The 23,617-nt window shown below is 47.8% G+C and overlaps 1 protein-coding gene across 2 annotated transcripts in view; it reads left to right on the forward strand.

The window, feature by feature from the left end:
• Positions 1 to 551: 551 nt before the first annotated feature.
• Positions 552 to 23,617, forward strand: part of STARD8 (StAR related lipid transfer domain containing 8) — a 122,712-nt gene continuing 99,646 nt past the window's right edge. The window contains exons 1-3 of one of the 2 annotated variants that reach the window (XM_090061156.1): positions 552 to 1,558; positions 1,823 to 1,969; positions 4,762 to 5,354. In XM_090061156.1, coding sequence (XP_089917282.1) covers positions 4,797 to 5,354 — 558 coding nt within the window. In that variant the 5' untranslated portion in view covers positions 552 to 1,558; positions 1,823 to 1,969; positions 4,762 to 4,796. Of the gene's footprint in view, positions 1,559 to 1,822; positions 1,970 to 4,761; positions 5,355 to 23,617 lie in introns of those variants that run through there. The other variant, XM_090061161.1, reaches the window with a different exon arrangement.

Genomic DNA, 23,617 nt, shown 5'->3' on the forward strand with positions numbered 1-23,617 from the left:
TGATCTGCTCCTGCCCGATCTATTCTGCTCTCTATTCCCAGCACTGTTCTCCTTGCCCAATTTGCTACTGCGCTTTCTGTTCCCTGCCTCATCTGCAGGTTGACTACCCTTAGTCTAAGAAAAAGTTTTGGTGTCATCTCGATCACCCTGAGGAACAGCCTGACCTGATTTTAACAAAGAGCGGCTGAGGAGCTGGAAATGGGACTCAAAAGCTTTCACCTCAAACACTAGCTCAAATTAAGTCACTGGGTGACAGTGGTTGAAAGCTGGGATCAGCCTCAAACATGTGGAGGTGAGTTGTGTACCCTTTTTTGGTGGCCTGGTAATGATTCAAGGGTTGTCACTGTACAAATTCCATTGTTAAAGTTGCAAACCTCCCAAAATTCACTGGGAGAGGAACGATGGGGGGCTTGAGGCACCTATGACTTTTTTGCCCAGTTTGTTGGGTTGTTTTTTGTTTTGTTTTTTTTAATTGAGATATACTCTAGCAAACTAGTGCACGTTTCTTTTTTTTTTTTTTTTTCCGCTTTTGATCTGAAACTGGAGAAAAATGTGTGTTTTGTGTTATATGGGATGATGTTCTACAAGATCTGCACCCTGCTTTTCCAGATCCTAGATCCATGACTGGTGGGATCTGAGATGGCATCTCTCATGGCACAGAGCATGGGCCCTGCCAGCTGAGACAGCTGATGAAGCAAACTAGAATTGACACGGACCTGCTTCCCTCCTAGAAAGGCTATGCTGTGCTCTGGGGTGTCCCCCCTCCCTGGCAGGCCTGGGGTGGCAGTGACCGCTGGAGAAGGGTCCCTTGAGGCAATGGCAGAGGGTGCGGGGAGTGCTAAGAGCCAGGGGAAGCTTCCACAGAGCCCGTGAGCTGCGGGACTTGAGTTTTGAAAAGGGGGTGCAGGTGGTGGGGTCCATCGTCACATATTAACACACATTTTTCTCCTGTTTAAAAATAAACTAGAAGTTTTTCTAATATGCTTGGGGCCGAGGGCTGTGTTCTTCAGTTGAAGATGGAAGCAAAAACCAGTATAACTTCATTGGTTTGACCTCAATCCAAATCTGCAGGGCTGTGAAAGAGCCAGGAGCAGGCCACAGGAAAGCAGAAAGGCAGAGCAAGGGTGGTGGAACAGCACGCCCAGCGGGTCCCAACGCGGTGCCCCCCAAGGTTTATTTTGCATTTTCACGATCAGTAAAAACCAGGATTCCAGCAAAAACGTGCTGTCGTATTGGCGCTGCTTCTTGTACAGGCGCATGTGCATAGGTCCATGAACGCTGGGCACGCCTGAGCGAGACCCCTGCGAAGAAGAGGGGTGTTAACGCCGAGGAAGCATCAGGGCGATGACCACGGGCCGCGAAGTCCAGCGCGGCGCTTGGTCTCGCCGGGGCGCACCTGTCGCGCCCAGCCGAAGGCCCCTCGCAGCGCGGCGAGCCCTGCCCGGGGGGGGGGGCGGCAGCGGCGCGCGGCCCGACCCGGTTCCCCAGCTCCCGCGGGAGGGGCCGCGGTGCTCCCGCCCCTTCCCGGGCAGGATGCGGCGAGCCGGAGCCGGGGACGGTGAGGACGGAGATCCGGGGCGGGCTGGGGGCGATGCTGGGACTGCCCCCTGCCAGCGGGGCTCGGGCTGAGGGGGCTCCTTCCACTCAGAGAGCTGCCGGGCTCCGGCTCCAGCGGCCTGGCGGCCTGGCCGTCGCCCCTCTGCGTGCCCCTGGGTCTGAGGCAGGACGGGGGCCGGAGCGTCTTCCCCCGACAGGGGCTGTGGGTGGGGAGCGGTCTGCAAGCACAGCGATTCGCGGCGTCCACCTTTGCCTTTCTTCACAGGTGACTGAGGGAGCAGGGGCTTGAAGGAAGCTGGAGCCTCGCCATCTCCCTGCCCTGTCATCATCGCCTTGCTGTCTGGGCTGGGGTGTGGGCTTGAGGAGACGCCACCGGCTACATCTCTCCGGCTGGAGTCGCTCCGCCCAGCTGGTGAGGCCAGTTAGGAACCGGCATCCAGAGAGCGCGGCCCACCGTGGTCGTGCCAGCGCAGCAGGCCTCCGCTGCGCTTGGACCAGGCGCGGAGCAGTGATGCGAAAGGGAGCAAAGACCTTTGCGGTCTCACTTGCCGGGTGAAACGTCCCTAGCGGTTCCCTCCTCTACCCAAAAGCAGCACAGAAAGGGGTTTTGGTAGGAGCTCTGTTCAGCCCTGCTTAACTGGAAGCTGTGATTGTGACCTGGTGTCTTGAAGGGCAGAAACAAAAGGCAAATGGAGGAAATCCTAGGGAGAATCAGAAGCCTTGAGAAAGCACTTGCCGTGATAAAAAGAGTAGTTTGCGTTGTTCCCAACCCGGTCGGTTCCACTAGATTCTGTGATGCGGCTTGCCTCTGTGTATTTAACTGTTCAAAGCTACCGACTCATGCAGCAAACTGAGTAGGAAGAGTTTTGTGTCTGTTTGTTACCTTCTCGTTGTGACTTGTACTGTTACCCACGAGGAATTTCTAGGATCTGTGTTTCTGACACCTAGTGTCTGAGGGTGATTATCTTGCAGAGTGAAGGAAGTGGGATATGTGTGAATACAAGCTTTAGACAAGTGGTTCTCAAACTTTTTAGTCTCGAGGCACCCCTTGGAAAATGCTAGCTTTCACTGATTTGTTGAGTACAGAAAAATAATAGAGAATTTTTTGTTGCAGAGAATTAATGCTGACCTGTTGTGGTCTTTCTGTTTCCACAGCACAGATGCAGGATAGGCTGGCCATGCTTCCTCTACACAGCTAAATATTTCACCCTCATGTTCATCACTGACAAGAGGTTTGACTTGAAGGGGTTAGGGCCGACCTGGTTTGTTTAGACTTAGATACCCATCAGACTAGTTGTTGCAGACCAGGTCCACATGCATGCCTACCTACTTAGGTTTATCTTGTCCCTTGCTGAGCCTTAGTCACAGCACTCTATGTGGGATTTGAGATTACATCTTTCATGCCACAGATGTCTGACAGTGTGCAAGAAAAACTGCAAACAGCATCCAAGTGCAGCATGTCTCAACAGGACCACTGTGGCTGTCTTTCATTCAGTTTCTTGACCCTACCAGTGCTGGTCTTAAATGCAAGCATTTTTCCTGTGCAGGCTCTAAAGGACTTTCTACTTCAAAAATGCAACATATAAAATAAAAATATGAGGAACTGGTGGATTGTGATTTTGAAAAAATGACCTGAGTCATTTTGAAGAGACGATGCCCAATGTTTGGGATGTAATATACAGAGAAAGAACAGATATGAACTCGTAGTGATGATTATGCATGCTATGTTTCAGTATATACAAGGGGTCTATGTGATGTTGCTGCTGCAAAACAGGCCAGCTGTGCTTTATAGGGTAGTAACACATAAGCAAACAACCAAAACGACCATTCAGAGAATTCTTACCTATGGACAGGGGAAGCAACTAACCTGGGTTTGATTAGTCAGTGGCTTGTATATTTCACAGTGTAAAGGATGCTGTTGTAGGTTGAAGCTCTTTCCTTCTCCCCATTTAAGAACTTGTACAAACTGTGTTCATCTCTTGTTTCCATATTCTAACTACAAAGTAAAGTGCCTGCAATCAGATTTTCCAGAGACAATGTGTGTTCGCAGGTTTGGCTTACATGTGTCAATACTTTTGCAAGTAATTTTGTATTCCAAAATGAGAGCAAGAATTGTTCATGTAAATGAAAAGTTACTTATGTGTTTCCAGTACTGGAATTGAAGCCCTCTGTGTGGCAGCTGGACCTGTGAAGGTGGAGGTGTAGGCTTGGACCAGTTCCATACGAGTCGGGGTTTGGTACAGCCCTGAGGGACTGCCTGGTTGGATATGCTTGTGTCTCTGAGGTCTGTGCAGCCACTGATATGTAATGAGGATGTGAAAAAGTCGTGCTTCAACTATTTCTGCCTCTTTAATAAAATTTTTTAAAAAGTAAATGAAAAGAGGTTATTCCATATGTGAACCTTCCGCCTCAGTATTTTGCCGCTTGGAATCCAAAAGTAATGGGAAAGCCAGAAGGCAAAGCTAACTAAACAGCTGTAAGGAGAGGAGGAATAGTTAAGGGGCCAGTCTAAGGTTTGGGAGGCCAGGTGTAGCAGGTTGTCTGTTTACACCACAGTCTTTATTTCCCTGGGGCCAACTTGCCTCACAGGGTACAACATAAATCATCAAATCACTAAACAAACAATGATGGGTTAATTCATATCCTGCAGTCTTTTCCCAGACTCCTGAGAGAGTACCCTGACTCAATGCTGCTGCTTGTAGCCTCACAGCCTTCTCTCTCCCCCTTTTCTAGGAGCCTTTAACGTCCCCATGGCTAGTGAATTATCTTCATAAACTGACCCAGTCATCCAGGCAGGTGTGCCAATCACTCGCTTACTACCTGCAGCTCCTTAGCCATGCAGCCTGCTACACCAGGATTCAAATCTCAGCTCCTCTACGGGCTTTCTGTGGGGTCTTGGGCAGCAAATTAATAGGCTTTTATGCATCAGTTCTTCATCAATAAAATGTGCGCATAACACCCTCCTGTCTCATGTTATGGGTAATAAATACTCCAAAGATTTTGAGATGCTCAGTTTTTCTTGTTAGAATGGGACAAGGAAGGCTTTTCAATAACACAGTGTCTCTCCCCACGGTGGATGAAATGGAAAGCAGTGAGGAAGTGGCACACGCAAGGGAAAAGCTAACTGGTTATAATGTGCTTGTGGGTGTCTATAAGTAATGCAAGAAAAAATGGTTTCTAAATGTATGTTATTTCTTTTGCCAGCATTTCTCCAATAGAGCGGTGATCTTACGTGGACCATGGATCTTAGGTGTGCCAAGCACAGGATGAAGCTGCCTTTTATTTCAGGCCATCAAGATAAGTTTCTAAGTTTAGACCCCTTAGTTCAAAATGAAGATGAAGAAGGTCTCTACGACTTTCTCTGTTTGAGGGGCAATGTGGCTAGTTCTGAAGATGAGCCTGACTATGCATTAATAGCAGATGACAGTCCACCTGCCTTAAAAGAACCTTTCTGTGAGCAGACAATAAAAAGCAGAACTCTGAGAATCTGGATGCATCATTCAGGTGTTATCAGCTTCAGTGACAACTGTGTCTGGTGCCGAGGGAGCCTTGTTGAAGGGAAGGGACTTCCGAGCAATGGGAATGTGTTTGATTTGAACAACCCTGCTCAGATGCAGTGCAGATGCACATGTGAACCAGGTGAAAGAGCCAGTCTGGAAGGGCAGATTAAACAGCACAGTCCAGAAGTGGTTGGAAACCAGGACATCCTGGATTGGGACAGTGATGGAGCTGGAAACTGCGTATGTACTCAGATCCAGTCAAATCACAGCGAAGTGGAGACAAAACTTTGCTGTGTGGTGAGTTCATTCTGTCTTGTTGTCATTGTCAGGACATGTTCTCAGCAGGGCCAAGACTTTCAAAAGTGGCTGGTGATTTTCTTTTGTTTTGGGGTGTCCCTGAAAGGGACTTATATTTTAGGGGGCAGGTGCACAGTATTTTTGAAACTCAAGCCCCTCTGAAGGGTCTTGGGTTGCCCAGATAGATGGCAAGCAAAGAACTCAGAATCACTAGCTACTTTTGACTATCTTTCTATGTTGGTTCAGGCCAAAAAGCTGCACAGCTCACATCTTGCATATGGAATTCACACTTATGTCCTTGATTCTTTAGAAGCCCTGCGGTATTTTCAGCAAGTCATGAATTAACATTCAGACCTTAGAAAGGCACAGAGTGGAGTAATAGGTCAGGTGTGGAGGCTAGAAGCCCAGTCTGGCCCTCTGAAGGCTTGCAGGAAATGCTATTTTAATAATAGCTATTACTGGTAGAAAGGGGAATGGACTCTAGGAAAGGAGAACCCAGCTGCTCTTGCACTGAATCTCAAGCTGGGTGTTTTCCCTTTGTTCTTCTGGTATGCAAAGCTACTTTTTTGTTTCTCTAGTGCCTAAAACCATGAGAAATGGCACACGATGCTGCTTTTGGCCTGTTCATTGCTGATTCAGCTGCATCACCCACAACCCAAATGAATAGTTGTTTTACTGTGAAGTTGGTTGGAGGGTAAGGTGCTTTGTCAGCCAGCAGTAGGAATGGTCAGGGCCTTGAAATAACTGTTGGCCTGTTTGTGTAACCCACTCTCAGTTTATTACTGATGATCAGTGTTACTGAGTGACTAGTGCTGTTCCTTTGTTCTGGAGAGCCATTTCTCTCTGTTTCCTATCTTTTCTGTGCTCACTTTGGAGTCTGAACACCTAGGCTAGGGACTGATATTACACATAAACCAGTTTAAGTGATCAGAAACTGGTTTAAACCTGTAACAGAACAGATGTTCAGTGCACAACAGCCAGTTTCAAGAAGGCCAAAACTGGTTTGAGAGAAACCTGGTTGAATGTAGTATCAGACTTAACTGATTGAGGTCAAACTGGTTTATGCAATGCCTGTCCTAGACCCCTTCCTGGTTTAAATTAAACCAGGGTTCCACAGCATCCCAGCATGCTCTCTGGGCTGGGCTCTTTGCTGCAGCCCAGCAGAGCTGCCCCGGCCTCTCTGCTGCCCAGCTGGAGCAGGGACCTGGCCAGATGCTGGCCTGGTAGGGAGCAGAGAAGAAGTTTATTTCTCCCCTCCTTCCCTGTCCCACCAGCACGAACCTGCACTTCTCCGTGCTGGCTGCTCCAGTGGCAGGAGCATGGCCAACCCTGGCACTAGCCTTAGCTGAGCTGGTCAGAGAGGGGTTTAATTCTCCCCTCCCTGTCCCACCAGCAGGGACCTGAGCTGGGTCTGCTGGTTGATTTTTTTTCCCCCCTTGCTGCTGCAGCGGCAGGGCCAGTTGTGGGCGTGGCAGACAGGGCAGGGAGGGGGATTATTCCCTTTTCTATTCCCCCCACCCCTTGGCGACCACTGCCACCACTTGCTCCCTGCTTGGGACAAGTGGCAGAGTAATCCCCCTTCTGCTCCCTCTGCCGGATGTCAGAGGGAGGGGGAATAACCCCCATCCCTGCCCTCCATGTAAGGGGCCTGGTGGCCAGCCTCCTCCCTGTCCTCCACCTAAGGGGCCCTGCCCTGCTGCGCTGAGGTGGCAGGGCTCTTGATAGGAGACAGCAGCCCCTATCATGGTATCGAGAAGTGCGAGCCCCTTCCCAGTGGGGGGCTGTGCTGTGGGGTGGGCAGAGCTGCAGCAGACTGTGTGTGGCAGCACCAGGGGTGCCGCCATGATCCGCAGCAGCTTACCCTGCCCCACAGCACAACCCCCCCATTGGGAAGGGGCCACACTCCTGGAAACTGCGGGGGGGAAGCAGCCCCTGTTATGGTGGTCACTCCCCCCTTGCCACTCCAGCGGCTGGGTGGAGGTGGGGACAGGTGCCAGCCGGCAGGGCCTCTTAGGCAGGGGGCAGGGAGCAGGGTTATTCTGCTTGTTGCCCCAGGCACAGAGTGAGCGGCAGCAGCAATGTGAGCAGGCATACCCTCTGAAGAGCCCTGCCCCCTCGCTGCTGCAGTGGTGTGGTCGGGGAGCAGCCAGGCCGGCCAGCAGGGCTGCTTAGGTGGGGGCCAGGGAGCAGAATTATTCCTCCCCTCCCTCCAGCGTCCAGTGAAGGGAGTAGTAGGGGGCTTACTCCACTGCTTGCCCTGTGCAGGAAGCAAGCGGCAGCAGTTGGGGTGGGCAGATCCAGCTGTGGTCCTCCTTACTACAAGACTAACCTGCAAAGATTGAATCAATTCAGGCTCCAGCTTTTGGAATGTCTCTCCCTAACCCTAAGGCTCAGGTTTTCCTTGCTTTACTTGGGGGGTTTTTGTGCAAATTCACTCTTATGCGATGACCCTCTTTATACCAAAAATTCATTATACGCGAGGTAAATTCACTCTTATGCTATTAGTATGGTGGAAGCCTGCACTCAGCTATTTTGTGCAGTGCATCGTGGGAGTGACGCGCACCAAAATAGTGTCTCCTGTGTGGATCTGTGCTCCCTGCTCATTATCTGCGACACGTGTTTCTGTAGTTGCCATCCCCATTATGGTAACGTTCATCCCCATCTGGTGTTTGTACTGTTTGCTGTTGGTGAGTACCGAAATTGTCTTGTAAAAACAGTAGAACTGGGGTTGGGGGTCAGTATAGTCAAGGTCTTACAACATAATAAATATGGATGTGTTGCAAAGTGGGTTCCCTTTATGTGCATTCGAGTTGTGCCATTTTCCAGGAACGCATATACAGCATTAAGTGAGGGAAACCTATACATCTATCTGTAAAAGTGTAGTGGACTCTATGTACACCAGAGTTGGATTGGTTGTATAACGTGAGGAAAGCTGGCTTCCAAAACCAAACCAAGGTCTCCACAATGGTTGTCACTATTTATGCCTTAAAAGAATTTAAAGCTAGCTTTGTTCTGTCTTAAGGCAGAAGAGTTGGTTTCTTGACCGCCAGGTGGTCTCTCCAGAGTAGAGAGAGGGACTAGAAATTGGCACATCTATATTATATACTTAGATCTGCCACTGATTCTCTGTGGCCTTGGACAAATTACTTCTCAGCTTTTTCCCACTTATTTCCTTCTATAAAACAAGGGTGATCATACTGAACCATAATGGGATTCTGAAGTCTAGTGTGTTTTGAGTGGCTTGAGTATCTTCCGTTCAAGTTTCTGGAGTAGGGCAAAGTAATGTTATTGAAGACTGGGACTGGGGGAGGTGGCAGCATGAATTATGGAGTTAATCTTGAATAAAGGCAGTGTTCTGCATGTTGGGAACACACTGCAGTTTGCTCCATTCTAGCTTTTCTGTCTTGTAGTGCTTTCTGCTTCATCCAGGAGCTGGAGACCGGCAAATATGCCACTTGGGAGAATCCATAGCAAACTCCATGAACTGCTGTGCTTATGCGGGGGCATCTCCACCAAGCTGCTTGGTGGCTATGTTTTTGGACTCTAGTCTGTGAGTTGTGTGTACAGCACCTCAACTCCCTTAGTAGGGACCCTGCTTCTTCGTAGGCTATTGTGTGCAGATGAGTAAACTAGTGATAATAGCTGGCTGTGACTGATGAAGTTGAAAAAGGCTGGTGATAAGCCAGGAGCTTCCTGATCCGATTCACCTGCAGTACAACTAGCTCTGTCATGCCACACCCTGCCGCGCCCCCCCCCCCCCCCTTAAAAATCTATTCCATGACAAGTGTTTGCAGCTTTTTTGAACCCCTGTTATACCTCTGAGCAGGGAGTCTGGAATGAGAGGGCTGGGTCCTTTGGAACAAGCATTTTCTTGTACATGTTTAATTGTCTTGGCTGCAGGAACCAACTTTTCCCTTTGAGTGGTTAGGATTTCTGGCACCTTTGATTGCTCTGCTGCTCTCTACATGCCCCTGAGCTCTTGTCTATAGCTCCAAAGGGTTTGTCAGCTGATGAACCACTGCATCTCCCAGGGGTAGGGAACATCTGTCCCAGGAATTGCTGTAGAATCATGTGAGTTTGCACATGGAGTTGTTTGCTTTCCTGTCACCACCATCAGCAAATCACTATTCTTTGTAGTATCGTTGCAGTTTTATTGGACTACAGAGTTGGTTCAATACAAAGTGTTGCCAAACAAATCCGCCTCTCTCTGTGGCACTTCTGGTAGGTGGGACCTATTGTAGACAAGCGTGATGATAAGACCTCTGCCTTGCAGAATTTTCCACTTGACTATATGCAAATTAGGGGAATATCACACAGTGCACTGAAGAGTGTGTGAGGAGCAATTTACCTGGCAGCAGGGAAAAAATGAGCAGAAGGACACCATTTTTTTGATTATGTACTACCTCTTCCTTATCCTCATTGCTACCCTCTCTTCTCAAGTTAAACACCCCCCTCCCCCAATCTTTCCAGGTGGTTAGAGTATATTTTCAGCTCTCTTAAGAAGGTGCAAGATATGTGTCCTTGATTATTTTGACTAATATTTATATTGCAGTAACACCTACAGTGCTCAGCTCAGCTCAGCTCTCTAATCTGGGCATTGTGCAAATATGAATGGCTGTTCCTGTTCCACAGCCTTAGTACCTGCTGCTGGAAGGTAACGTGGGACACACTGGATAGATAAAGCAGCTAACTTTATGGCAGCCTGCTAGTCACTAACATTGGGAAATCCTCAGCATTGTACTGCTCTTTGTTTCCATTCTTCATATGAACTGGAAAAGTACTTTACCTTCCAGGTCTGTGTTTTTTCCTGCAGTAACTGAAGTTATACATGTTTTCTCAAGTGGAGTAGATAGCTGTATTGATGCCCTCAGTTCCTGCAAGGAAAATGCAGAACCCAAAGTTTGGATCTTGGCAAGAACTACAGGATTTCACTTACTACATTCACTCAAGCCTTTTAAATCAGTTGAGTTATTCTTAGGATTGTAAATAGCTGGTGCAGTCATTTATACCTTGCATGTCTTTAAAACCTTCTCCCCACAATTTGTTCCCTCTATAAAAAAACAAACCCAGTGAAGAGAACTGGGATGTGGTTGCTCCCTGTTTTCTTTCTCAGAGCTTCTGAATTCTTTACAGTAACAGCAACAGAAGCCCAAAACAATGCAGACTTGCAATCAGCACTGTAACCAGTGTGGTCTGGCATCCTGCCCTCTATGTGGGAGATTCCTGGGGAAAAGGCGCCGTGTCAAGAATAGGAACCAGGCAGGAGTGTGAGGGGGAGCAGAATTTCTCTCATTCCTAGCAGCTGGGCCCAGGCTTATTAGCCTGGAGGCATTTTTATTATTTTAAAAGGGGAAGGGTTTCCTTTCTGTTTTGTCAAGAAGTTTATAACTTGATTGTGAAAACTTGGTTTGGGACGAAACTTTGCCAGTGAATTTGAAGCCCAGAAATGAGATGTCTTTGTTGTTAATCTAAATTTCATTAAAATTCTTTTTGCTTGGATGGAGGCAAAGAAAAGCAAAGGAAGATGCATATAAGCCAGTTTTTTCCCCCCAGGTTTGGAGCAACCTGCCCAGGTCTCAAATAAAAAGTAAAGGTTCTGCTTAAAAGATAAAACAAAAATCAAAACAAGAAACCACTCTGTGGTTGCGTTGCCCTTCCTCTGACTTTTTTAGTTCTTGATTTACTTTGAAAGAGGAAGCTGAAGCATTCAAAGCCCATTCAGTCCTTGTCCAGGGCGTTGGGGAGTCATTGCTTTTTTTTCATGTGGCCATCAAGTGGCAGTATCCTCTCGGATGCTGCTCTGGTGGCTGCTGGACTTCACGCTCTGGGCACTGGGGAAAGTAGAAAGGACTCAAAAGAGGTACTAAAGGATTTTCTGTTAAATAACTATGCTCTTATTTAAAATAATTCTTTCTCCTTTTTTTTGTGCTTTTTCCAGAGTGCTGGCAGCACTGGTACCAGAATGCTCAAATCCAGCACTGGCACGGTGGCACTGGCACGATGGCACTGGCATCTCTTACGTCAGGTCTGGACTCTGTCTGCTATGGGCTGTTCCCTGCCCCTCTCCCTTGCGGGCATACAGCCCTGCAGTAACAGGAGTGAGCCCATCATGTAGTCAGCCAGCACTTTGTGAGGCCCAGGTGTTGGACTGTCACTCCTGAGGTGCACCTCTAGGGCACTTTAACCCTGTCTACATCCCTCTTTGCCAACCCTGCTAAGCATCCCTGTTTTACTGGTGTGGTTCAGGTATCTGCCAGATTTTCCTGTTCTGTTCAAGCTCTGAAGAAATGTCAGCATTAGTAGCACAGCTGTACAGAAGGAGGGTGAATAGCAAATTAGAAGGGGCCCAAAGGGAGCCTTTATCTATATTAATTGCACTCCTAGGGCTGAATTGTCATGTGAGGCCCAGGTGTAGGACTGTCACTCCTGAGGTGCATATGGGGGATAGAGTGAAGTTGCTCCCTAGGACTTCGTCTGTCATTTGGCTGTAAATAGCACAAGGCTTTCTCTATACATTTGCCATGTGAGCCATGCTGCCATTGCTAATAATAAAAGATGCCAATAATTCTTTGCCTTTCTTTGGCGCCTCTTTTCTGAGGATTTACAAACCGCTTGGCAAATGCTAACTAGGACTCCCTATAAGCTGCTTTGCTGTTTAGTGGCAAGGATTTTTGTAGATGATATCTATTATTGGATCAGCTGCACAGTTGGAATAGACTTAGACAAGCTGTTGAATGCAATGCATTCTTAGTATTCCTGTCTTAAAAGCAAGGAAGTGGAAAAACTACCCAATATGTGTCCTGTTCTTGCCCCTTTCTGATGTATAAAGACTCAACAGGTGTGTTCTTGCATTTGTTTTCCAATCTTAAAAAAAGTGCTCCAGTGTTAGTTTTTAGCATGCTCATTTTTATCTTGGCTTGCTGGATGTTTCATTTAGACTAGACGGGGAAAGTTCATAGGTCTCTTGATGGTCCTGTTCACTGAATATTTAACAAAGAGAGCTTTTCTTTCAACAGTTTATCTAGTGTTTAAATTAAATAGGCTTTAAAGAAAAAGAAGAACACAGGAAAGTGTGTTAAGTGATCTCATTAAAAGCCACTTCCCTTCTCCAATGATTAGGTCTTACATTCTGGTTATCTAGTATCCTAAGCCTAATAACTTCTCCATCATCCATAGAATCCTTCAGGGGAAAAAATCATAAGATCTGGATTTTGAGTACTAAAAAAAAAGTCTACCACAAAATCCAAGCCACTTCAAGTTCTTTAATTTTTTTTTAATCGAAGGGCAGAAACCCCTACACATCATTTTCAAATGCAGACCAACTGGGGCATATACAGATATAAAACAAGCTGCCCAAGGTTACGTAGTGAATTGGTGCTAGTGGTAGAGCTAGGAGCAGAACTCAAGAGGCTTGTATGCAAGTGTTCTCCAGTAATTACTGGGCAATCCTGCCAGCCATATACAGGCAGTCCTCGACTTACAACATTTCGAGTTATAATGTTTCACACTTACAAGTTTTATAAATTGACACCCTGTTTCAAATTTATGATGTCAGTTTCGACTTCGCAACGCTTGATCTGATGTGATGCCTTGACAGTGACCAAGTCGCTGTGTCACCCATCTCCCTGGAGAACATCTGTCCAAACTTCCTTGGACACTTTCTTTAAGAAAGCAGACGAGACTCCAGAAAAACCTGCAGCCAACACTCCTGAGAAGAATCCAGCCAAGAACCCTTCAAAAAGTCAAACCAAGAGCCCTTCGAAAAGTGCAGCAAAGTCACCTCAAAGAAGTCCTTCCAAATTAATATGATTGCTATTTACAATATAAATACATTAATGTAGCTATATTACTCATCTACAATTGATTGAGTACAAAATTCTGGGTTATTTTTGGTGAAAACTAGGTCTGTGTGAGGCTTTGGATCCAGAGAAGCTTTGGATGCTTTGGCGTCCAAAGCAGGATGTCCGGATCGAAACACTGGCTCTTTAGGCTTTCTGAAGTGGTTTGGAGCTTCCGAAGCGCTTTGGAAAAGCTTCAGAGCTGCTTCGGAGATCGGCTATAGGGCATAATGAGGAAACAATGAAATATCTACAACTTTGTTTTTTGTCTGATTTGGATGAAATTTGTAGGTATTGTAGCCTCTGCTGAGAGCATGAAGTCTACTAAGTTTCAAGAATATCAGTGAAGGGTTTCGGGGGGGGGCTGCACCCCAAGTTCTTGAAAGCAAAACTAATGCCACGTGTATGTGTTACAGCATGGGGTGGGTGGTGGGGAGAAGCGGTGAAAACTGCAGGGATCGTGGCCCTTACTGAGGCCACAAATTCTGCCAAGTTTCAAGAAGATTGGTGCAGGGGTTTCGGGGGAACTGCACCTCAAGCTGCGGACAAGCAAAACTCGTGACATGGGTGACGCTGTGTGCTGAGGCGCAGCAGGATGAAAGCTGCAGGGATGATAGCCCCTGCTGTGGCCACAAAGCCTGCCAGCTGTTGAGGAGATCGGTGCAGGGAGGTGCTGGGTCCCTGCACCCCTAGCTGCTGACAGGCAAAACTCGTGACATGGGTGCTTGTGCAACTGTGTCTGTCTTGGGGTGTGGGAGACGCTACTTCAGGCCTGGCTGCTGAGCTGCTGTGTTACCAGTTACCAATCAGTCATGATTCACTCAGGGACCAGCTCAATACACAGTTGCTAGCTAATGTAACCAGTTAATTAGGAATGATTAACACCTACAAAACCACAGACTAAGGAAGGGAAATAATACAGACAATCAATTGCCCCAAGACAGAAACAGTCAGCTGCACAAGCACCCATGTCATGAGTTTTGCCTGTCAGTAGCTAGGGGTGCAGGGCCCCAGAACCCCCCTGCACTGATCTCCTCGACAGCTGGCAGGCTTTGTGGCCTCACCAGGGGCTACCATCCCTGCAGTTTTCACCCCCCTCTGGTGTAACACACAGACGTGACATGAGTTTTGCTTTCAAGAATTTGGGGTACAGTTCCCCCCAAGCCCCTGTACTAATCTTCTTGAAACTTGGCAGACTTCATGCTCTCAGCAGAGGCTACCACCCCTGCAAGTTTCATCCAAATTAGACAAAAACCAACAAAGTTACAGATATTTCATTGATTTCCCAATTATGCCCTATGGCCGGATCTCTGAGGCAGCGCTGAAGTGTCGGAGTCGCTTCAGTTGGATCGAAGCAGAAACTCAGTCCGGAGCTCCGGATTGGATCCCTGGCATCTGAAGCGACTGGATCTGAAGCCGGATCGGATCGCTTCTGACTCGTGCAGGCCTAGTGAAAACAGAATATTGGGCCTTGGTTCAGGAACCCCTTTTTATAACATTGTTTCCTATGGGAAAATTGGTTCCAAGTTGCAATGTTTTGACTTAAGACACCATTTTCAGGAACCAATTGTGTCGCAAGTCTGAGGACTGCCTGTATATCATATGAAAATTGCAATAGGGCTAAGAAAAGCAGAACAGTAGCTTAACATCAACAGTCCCATGATTGCATCAGTTTATTATGTTGCCCACTTCTGTCTCTGTCCTGATTTGCGACCTCATATGAGCTATTTTGGAGGAGACCAAAAAGAGCTGGCAAGGACACAGTAGGTGTTGTGACTAATCTGAGAATAGAGTTGTTCTAACATGAGAAGAAATGAAGGCTGGTTGCTGTATTAATAGTAAGTACCAACAAATGCTTTTAGTAGTTGTTTTGACTGGAACAGCAATTTATTAACAGTTTTAAGCTTGAAGTACCCCTCAGAAAATGCCAGCTCTTAGCTTTCACTGATTGATTGACTACAGAAAAAAATAGAACAATTCTTCTGTTGCAAAATGCAGCACACTCAGACCACAACAGGTTAGAGTGCTCTTGACACTATGGATTCCTATTTGAAATCTCTGGTTGTATTTTGTGAATTGTGATTGCACACCTAAAAGAGCTAACAGAATGTGACATCCTTGAAAAGATCTCAAGTCACTGGATCTGAATCTTGTTTTTTTTTCTTTCCTCCTCCCCAGAGGAAATGTCCATCACAAAAAGGCATTTGAATGTCAGGATTATGGCATGAACTGATTGCATGAATATTCTTATGGGTTCTAGGGTTTTCTGGGGGTTTTTTTTAAACATTTATTTCATGGGGCATTGTCCAGATGGGACAGAACCAATGCAGTAGGGGCTGTGGAGCAGGAGACCTTGGCTCTAATCCAGCCCCTGTCAGTGACTTGTTTTCAGAAGAACCTTATATTCAAAATCAGAGACTGAGAGGTTTTAGTGGTCACATATTGGGGTCCCAAAAATTGCCATAAAACCCCCCCTAATTACACTTTTTATAACCTGTCAGTGGGTGAGGGGACGGGGAGGGGAACTTGCATTGCTGTCAGTTTCTGACTCAATAGTGACTCATGCATTTCTCGGAATGGGGTATTTTTTTTTTTTTGTAATTTAATGTTTGTAATGAGCGTATGATAAAATTCTGAACAGGTGTCATTACTGTTCGCTCTGAGCAACAGATCGGCTTTGATAGTGATTTTTAGCTCATTTGGCTCTTCTCTTCCACCCAAATGCTGCTTATTTGAATAGACTGACATGAATACTCCTGTAAAATAATCAGGTCCCTGCTCTTTTGTCTGAGAGTAATAGGGCATATAATGTACTGCTGTCATGGCCATGCAGCTAGCGATCCTCTTCTACAGCTGGAAGGCCAGGCATCGCTCCAAGACTAACACCCCCCTTCTGTACTTCTGTCTCACAGCCCTGTCCTAACTTTGATGGTCAAGAGCAGAGATGCCTAACAAGTGAGAGTGAAACTCCTGTTCCGTTTTGCACCTGCAAAGACTGAGTTACCATAGTATAGAGGCAGCATGCGCAGAGGCAAGTGCAGGGAAGCTTGGGGGCCGTGTCTTCATATTGTGGGAGGCTGGGATTTGATTACCACTAAAATCAGTGGAGCCAAAATGCCCATTGAGAAGCCAGGCAGCTTGGCTTATGCTAGGCTTCTGACATGACCGGCTTATTTATGCATGACTCAGAAGCTGCTGCTTTTGCGTTGTCAGGTAGAGCATCTAGCTCTTTGTGTTTGATGAGGTGTTAATCAAAATCTAAAGTAAACACCCCAACACGTGTATGCTCCAGCTTTCAAGCAGGGAAAAATGCTACTGCTAAGTGCAGTCTGTTTGGATACTGAGGTTTTTTGGGGAGAAATAGTAAAGGCACCAGCAAGTGAGATGTTAGGGGCTGTGACTAGATGTAGGGGGAAATAAAGGGCAACTGTCTTGTGCTTAATAATGACTTGGAGCCAGCACTGGGGATTCAGAGGGGAGATGTCAGCCCATTATTCTGAACCCTTCCAGTAAGTGCCTTCAGCTCTGTGGCCTCTAATCTCAGTCCAGGGCCGTGGGCAGCAGGGAGGTTGCTTCAGTGTCTTGCCCAGCTCGTGCTGTAACACTTTCCACCCCTCCCCTATAACTGTCTTGTGACTGAATGCAATATGTTTAAATACATGTTATAAATAAAGGCTGGACCTTCCTTTGACCTGTGGGGATGTCTGTTGGCCAGAAGTAAGGCCATTGGCATGTACTCTATTTAGTTTATTTTCTATATCACCCTCATGGTTCAGTGAAGTTATTTTTGTTCCTCTCTTCACCCTCCTTCTATGCTGTACAGTAGAAGCAAAGATGGAAATATCCAGTTCTTTGGAGAAGGCTGGTGGGGCATGTGCAAGCTCTCAGGAAACCCTAGACAGTGGTGTTAATGTAACTGAAAATGGTTATTTTAGTAAATTTTTCTCTATTGATTTACTATATTCTCTCTTTCCTCACTTTTTTCTGCCCCCCCTTCCCTTTTTAATGTATTTGTTTGTTTGTTTGTTTTTTGCCCCCAAGGAAGGGACAAAAGTGATTCAGACTAAGGAGTTGTATTCTCAGGATCTCAAACCTGTCATGTTTGTGCTGTTGGTAATTTATTTTTTTAAGGGTTGCAAAATAATTGCACAAACCAGGGTAGCATGTATTTATTAAATTGTTGCTGCTGGCTGCTGAGCCAAAAATAATGTGCATCCTTCTTTGAGTGGAGGTTTTCTTTTTTTTCTAAGTGTAGTGTTCTGAGTCATTATATCATGAAATGATGAGCAAATGTCATCAGCTCTGACTTGGACAAAAGAGCTACTTTGACAGCGGCTATACTCATTTGATTTTGCATCTTCACCACAGGCACTGTTCGTCATGAGTACACCGGGTAAGTGGAGCATATTCAACTTGCTATTTTACTAAGTCTTGAACAGTCCTTTTCTAAGTATTAAAACAGACTTATCCTTATTGATGAAATGAAAACGTAGGACATTTCAGACGTTTCATACTGGGCCTTATGTAAAAAAGCAGGACATGCGAGTGCTCTTTAAAACACACACAACTCTCCTGATTCCGCCCTCCTTTCAGTATGCTAACAGAGTCAAAACTATAGTCATCTAGGGTTTGAATCTGTATCCTGTACTGATGTAAAATTCCCACTGTGGATGTCCGAGTTATCCACATGATAGCTGCAGGTAGAGGTGCACCGATACATCAATCTATATTGTATTGGCACCAATAAAAGGAAAATTGACATTTTTGGCAGTTGGCTTTTTTTGGCTGATGTGGCTGATAATTTCACCGATAAATGATGCATGTATGTGTGCAGCGGCAGCATACACACAGCCAGCCTGGCAGCTTGCAGAGCAGTGTCCAGCTGGTAAGTCTGTTGTGGGGGAAGGAAGGGGTGTAGGGAGTGCAGACCTTGGCCCTTGCAGTGAGGGAGGGAGTGGGGCTGGCACTGGGAGCAGGGCTGGGGGGGGGCGGGGGTTACAGCTGCCCCCCAAAAAATTTGCTGTAGCCCCACTCGCAGCTCCACTGCAGCCCAGTCCAGCCCAACCCCCCAACCAGGAAGAGCCCAGTGCTGGTCCCAGCCCACAGCGGCACCCTGCCCTTGCCCCATGTGTAAAGCCAGGAAGAACGTGCCCTGCATGGCCTCCTGGGGTGCATGCAGTGGAGGGAGCTGCCCTCCCGTTGGATAAGCCATGGCTCCATCCTATGCCCCACTCTGGCTGTGCAGTGCTTGCCCCTGCTCCCGCGCCAGCGCCAGCTCCAGCTCCACTCCCTCTTTGCCGCGAGGGCCCTGTAGGTATGCTGCTCGTTCTTCCTCCCCACCTGCAGTACCTTGCACTTGTCCGTATTGAAACTCATCCTATTCTCATCTGCCCACCTCTGTAACCTGTCCAGATCTAGTTGCAGCCTGTCCTCTCCTCCAGCGTGCCCATTTCTCTCCACATCTTAGTGTCATCCACGAATTTGAACAAAGTGCTTTTCACCCTCGCCCTCCTCCTAGCTGTCACCAGCCCTGACATAGTGGGGATCACAGAAACGTGGTGGGACTCATTGCATGACTGGGCGGTGAGTGTCAAGGGCTATAGGCTATACAGGAGGGACAGGATAGGAAGGAAAGGTGGAGGAGTAGCACTCTACATCAAGGAGGAATATACTTCCTCGTCAATTAGCAAGGGGGTAGAGGGGGGGCACTCTGAGGTGCTCTGGGTTAGAGTAAAAGGCAGTCCAGGGGATAGAGACTTAACGGTGGGAGTCTACTATAGACCTCCCAACCAGGGAGAAGAGCTCAACCAGGAATTCTTAGGTCAGCTCACAGAGGCAGTGAGGGCTAAGGATGTGGTCATCATGGGGGACCTGAACTTCCCAGACATCTGCTGGGAAGAGCAGTCAGCCAAGTCTGACTGCTCACGTCGGTTCTTAGCCAGAGTGCAGGACCTCCATCTAACCCAGGAGGTGCACAGCCCCACCAGGGGAGACGCCTTGTTGGACCTGGTGCTGGCCACGGGTGACGACCTGGTGAGGGGGCTGCGGGTGATGGGCCACCTGGGAGACAGTGATCATCGCTTGCTGGAATTCACCATCCAGTGTAAGGTGGCAAAGGGCTGCAGCAAGGCAACAGCCCTAGACTTTAGGAGGGCTGACTTCAACAAGCTAAGGAGGATCGTTGGGGAAGCGCTGAGGACCCAGAGGGGAAGGGAACCAGATGTCCAAGGTGAGTGGTTGCTCCTTAAGGAGACGATCCTCCATGCCCAAAGGGAGGTAATCCCAACAAGGGTCAAAGGGAGCAGGAGGGCACATAAACCCCCATGGCTCACTAGGAGCATCCGGGAATGTCTCCTTGCTAAAAGGGAGGCATACACCCAATGGAGGGATGGGGTCATCACCACGAAGGACTATGTTACAGTTGCCCGAGGATGTAGGGGGGCAGTCAGGAAGGCCAAGGCAGAGATGGAGATAGGACTAGCTTCCCAGATTAAGGACAATAAGAAGTCCTTCTTCAAATACATAGGGGGTAAAAAGAGGGTCCCGGGTAATGTGGGGCCCCTGCAGGACACAATGGGCAACTTAGTCGTCACGCCAGATGACAAAGCTAACATATTTAACGATTTCTTTGCCTCTGTCTTCCTAAGTAGGGACCAGTTCAGCCACCTCCCTGCTGGGCCTCCCTCGGGCCCCGGGAGAGACACGCCTGGGCCAGGGGTTAGCGAGGAGTTAGTTAGGGTACTTCTGGAGAGGCTGGACGTGTTCAAATCCGCTGGTCCGGACGATCTTCACCCTAGGGTTCTACAGGAACTGGCCGAGGTCATTGCGGGACCCCTGGCACGGCTCTATGAGCACTCGTGGTGCTCTGGTGAGGTGCCGGAGGACTGGAAGAAGGCCAATGTGGTCCCTATCTTCAAAAAGGGAAAAAAAGAGGACCCGGGAAATTACAGGCCAGTTAGTCTTACCTCAATCCCGGGTAAGCTCTTTGAAAAAATTATCCTGGCACACATCCAGGAGGGCCTTGCGGGGGAATGCATGCTCAGGGGCAACCAACATGGGTTCATCAGTGGCAGGTCTTGTCAGACCAACCTGGTGGCCTTTTACGATCAGGTCACCAAATCATTAGACGCAGGGGTTGCTGTGGATGTAGTCTTTCTGGACTTCCGGAAGGCTTTCGACACTGTCTCTCACCCTGTCCTCATCAAAAAGCTGGGAGTCTGTGGTGTCGATGCCCACACGGTCAAATGGGTCGCTAACTGGTTGGAGGGCTGCACCCAGAGGGTGGTAGTGGATGGGTTCTTCTCGACCTGGAAGGACGTGGGCAGTGGGGTTCCGCAGGGCTCGGTCCTCGGGCCCGCGCTGTTCAACATCTTCATCAGTGACTTGGATGAGGGGGTAGAAAGCACCCTGTTCAAGTTTGCTGATGACACTAAGATGTGGGGGGATGTGGGTGCACTAGAAGGGTGCAATAGGCTACAAGCTGACCTTGACAGGTTGCAACGGTGGGCGGATGAGAATAGGATGGGGTTTAACACTGATAAGTGCAAGGTGTTGCACATGGGGAGGAAGAACCGGCACCACACTTACAGGTTGGGGAACTCCCCTCTTGCCAGCACGGAGACGGAAAAGGATCTTGGAGTCGTCATTGACTCCACGATGAACATGGGCCGGCAGTGTGGGGAGGCAGTCAAGAAGGCCAACCGTACCCTGTCATGCATCCACAGATGCATCTCGAGCAGGTCCAGGGAGGTGATCCTCCCCCTCTATGCGGCACTGGTCAGGCCGCAGCTGGAGTACTGCGTCCGGTTCTGGGCGCCACACTTCAAGAGGGACGTGGACGATATGGAAAGAGTCCAGAGGAGGGCCACTCGTATGATCAGGGGTCAGCAGGGCAGGCCTTATGAGGAGAGACTACGGGACCTGAACCTGTTTAGCCTCCACAAGAGAAGGTTAAGGGGGGACCTTGTGGCCTGCTACAATCTGGTCAGGGGGGATCAGCAGGTATTGGGGGAGTCCCTGTTCCCCCGTGTGCTGCCAGGAGTGACCAGGAATAACGGTCACAAGCTGGCGGAGGGTAGGTTTAGATTAGATATTAGGAGGCGCTACTTCACAGTCAGGGCGGCTAGGGCCTGGAACCAGCTTCCAGGGGAAGTGGTGCAGGCTCCTAGCCTGGGGATTTTTAAAAGGAAGTTAGATGAGCACCTTGCCGGGGTCATCTGACCCCGGTGCTCTTTCCTGCCAAGGCAGGGGGTCGGACTAGATGATCTACCTAGGTCCCTTCCGACTCTAGCTACTATGAAACTATGAAACCCCCTCATCCAAGTCGGTGATGAAGATGTTGAACAGTGCAGGCCTGAGGACCGAGCCCTGGAGAACCCCACTGCCCACATCATTCCAGGTCGAAAATGACCTGTCCACCACCACTCTCTGGGTGTGGCCCTCCAGCCAGTTTGCGACCCATCTGACTATGTAGGCGTTGACACCACAGTAGCCTAATTTTTTAATGAGGATGGTGTGAGAGACAGTGTCTAAGACTTTCCTAAAGTCCAGAAAGACTACGTCCACGGTAACACCTGCATCCAAGGCTTTTGTGACCTGGTCGTAGAAGGCCACCAGGTTGGTCTGACAGGACCTGCCTCTGATGAACCCATGTTGATTGCCCCTAGCTAAGCATAATCTCCCCTGCTGGTCCCTCACAGATGTGCTCCTGGATAATTTTCTTAAAGACCTTTCCCAGGACCAAGGTAATAGTTTCTTGGGTCCTCTTTCCTCCCTTTTTTGAACATGGGGACCACACTGGCCCTTTTCCAGTCCTCTGGCACCTTGCCAGAACACCATGAGCGCTCATAAAGCCGTGCCAGGGGTCCTGCAATGACCTCTGTCAATTCCCTCAGCACTTTGGAGTGGAGATCATCAGGACCTGCTGATTTAAACATGTCTAGTCCCACCAGAAGTTCCCTGACTAGGTCCTCACTGACCCTGGGCTTGCCTGTGCCTTCCCTGGGTCCGTCTGGAATCCCAGTTGTGGGGGGGAGGGGGGGAATGGCCCTGTCCCTACTCAGAAAAATGGAAGCAAAAAATCTGTTAAAGAGGTTAGCTTTGTCATCTGGCACGACCACCAGATTTCCAAACGTGTCCTGCAGAGGCCCCACATTACTTGGTACTTTCTTTTTACCCCCTATGTATTTATCTTGTTATCCGTGATCCCAGTCACTAGTCCCAGTTCTCTCTACCTTAGCCTTCCTAATAGCCCTGCTACAATCTCGAGCAATGGAGGGATAATCCTCCTTGGTGATGGCTGCTCCCTTCCAGTGGATGTACGCCTCCTTTTTGGCTTTGAGACATTCCATATTGGCAATTGGATTGGTATTGGCCAATATGGTTCATTTAAACAATAACAACAACAACAAAACCATTGGTATCTGCCCAGTGCACCCTTAGCTGCAACAGAATAGTTTGCTCGGTGAAACAGAACAAGATTACACTGATGTAACTGATTCAGTATTATTTATTTTAAGGAGCTTATAAATAGTGTCTTTACAGAACCCTGACAAATTTTATTTACTTGATTTTTTTTTTTTTTTTGTATTTTGTATTACATTTTAGCTAAAAGCTCAGGACCTTGGTTTGAGAGGACTAGCTTCTGGAACAGTTTTGGTTGAGTTAGGGTTAGTGTAGTCATGAGAGGGTTTGGTTTGGTTTTTCTTTTAATTATTTGTGTCAGTTAAATAAAAGCTATGTTTTTCACGTACAAGCTCTTGACCTTTGTACAACAGGAAAATGTTGTTTGGGTTTTTTTTAGGAGATTGGATATATATTTTTGTAGCCTTGCATGCTTGCAACAGGGGAAATGGACTTTATTCAGACTTTTTCCAAAACAAGGTCATCTTTGGGTTGAGTTCTAACATTTAAAATTGCAAAAGGGGCAGTGTTATCAACATTTGAAACTGGATACCTCCTGGGAGTTGCTGGTGCTTTAGACCAGTGGTCTCCAAACTTTTTTGATCGCGCACCCCTATCAGTAAAAAATTTTGAGCCTGCACCCCCAATATATGTATATTTATATAAATAGAAGTTCTAATATTTTCTTCCTGCACCCCAATGGATTGTCTTGTGCACCCCCTAGGATGCGCGCACCCCACTTTGGAGACCACTGTTCTAGACAAGCAGAGTGAGAAGATAGTGTCACAGACTTCAGTTACATCTGGAGGAACCTTTAAAAATCAGGTGGTTGTAACAGTGAGCAGAACTCTTGGATTTGTTTTCCTGTTCATCTCTTCTCATCACCCAGGGAAATCTCTGTGTTAAATCCCTTCTCCCAAAGGGTTAAATTCAAAGTGAAGGTGCCTGAGCCAGAAAAATGTTTCTCTTCAGCACGGGGGCTAACACGTGGAGGTTGAGTAATTGTCTAATTGCCTGTTTATT

This window comes from Crocodylus siamensis, chromosome 8, assembly GCF_052110815.1.
Source record: "Crocodylus siamensis isolate JL-2025a chromosome 8, ASM5211081v1, whole genome shotgun sequence".
Lineage (NCBI taxonomy): Eukaryota > Metazoa > Chordata > Crocodylia > Crocodylidae > Crocodylus > Crocodylus siamensis.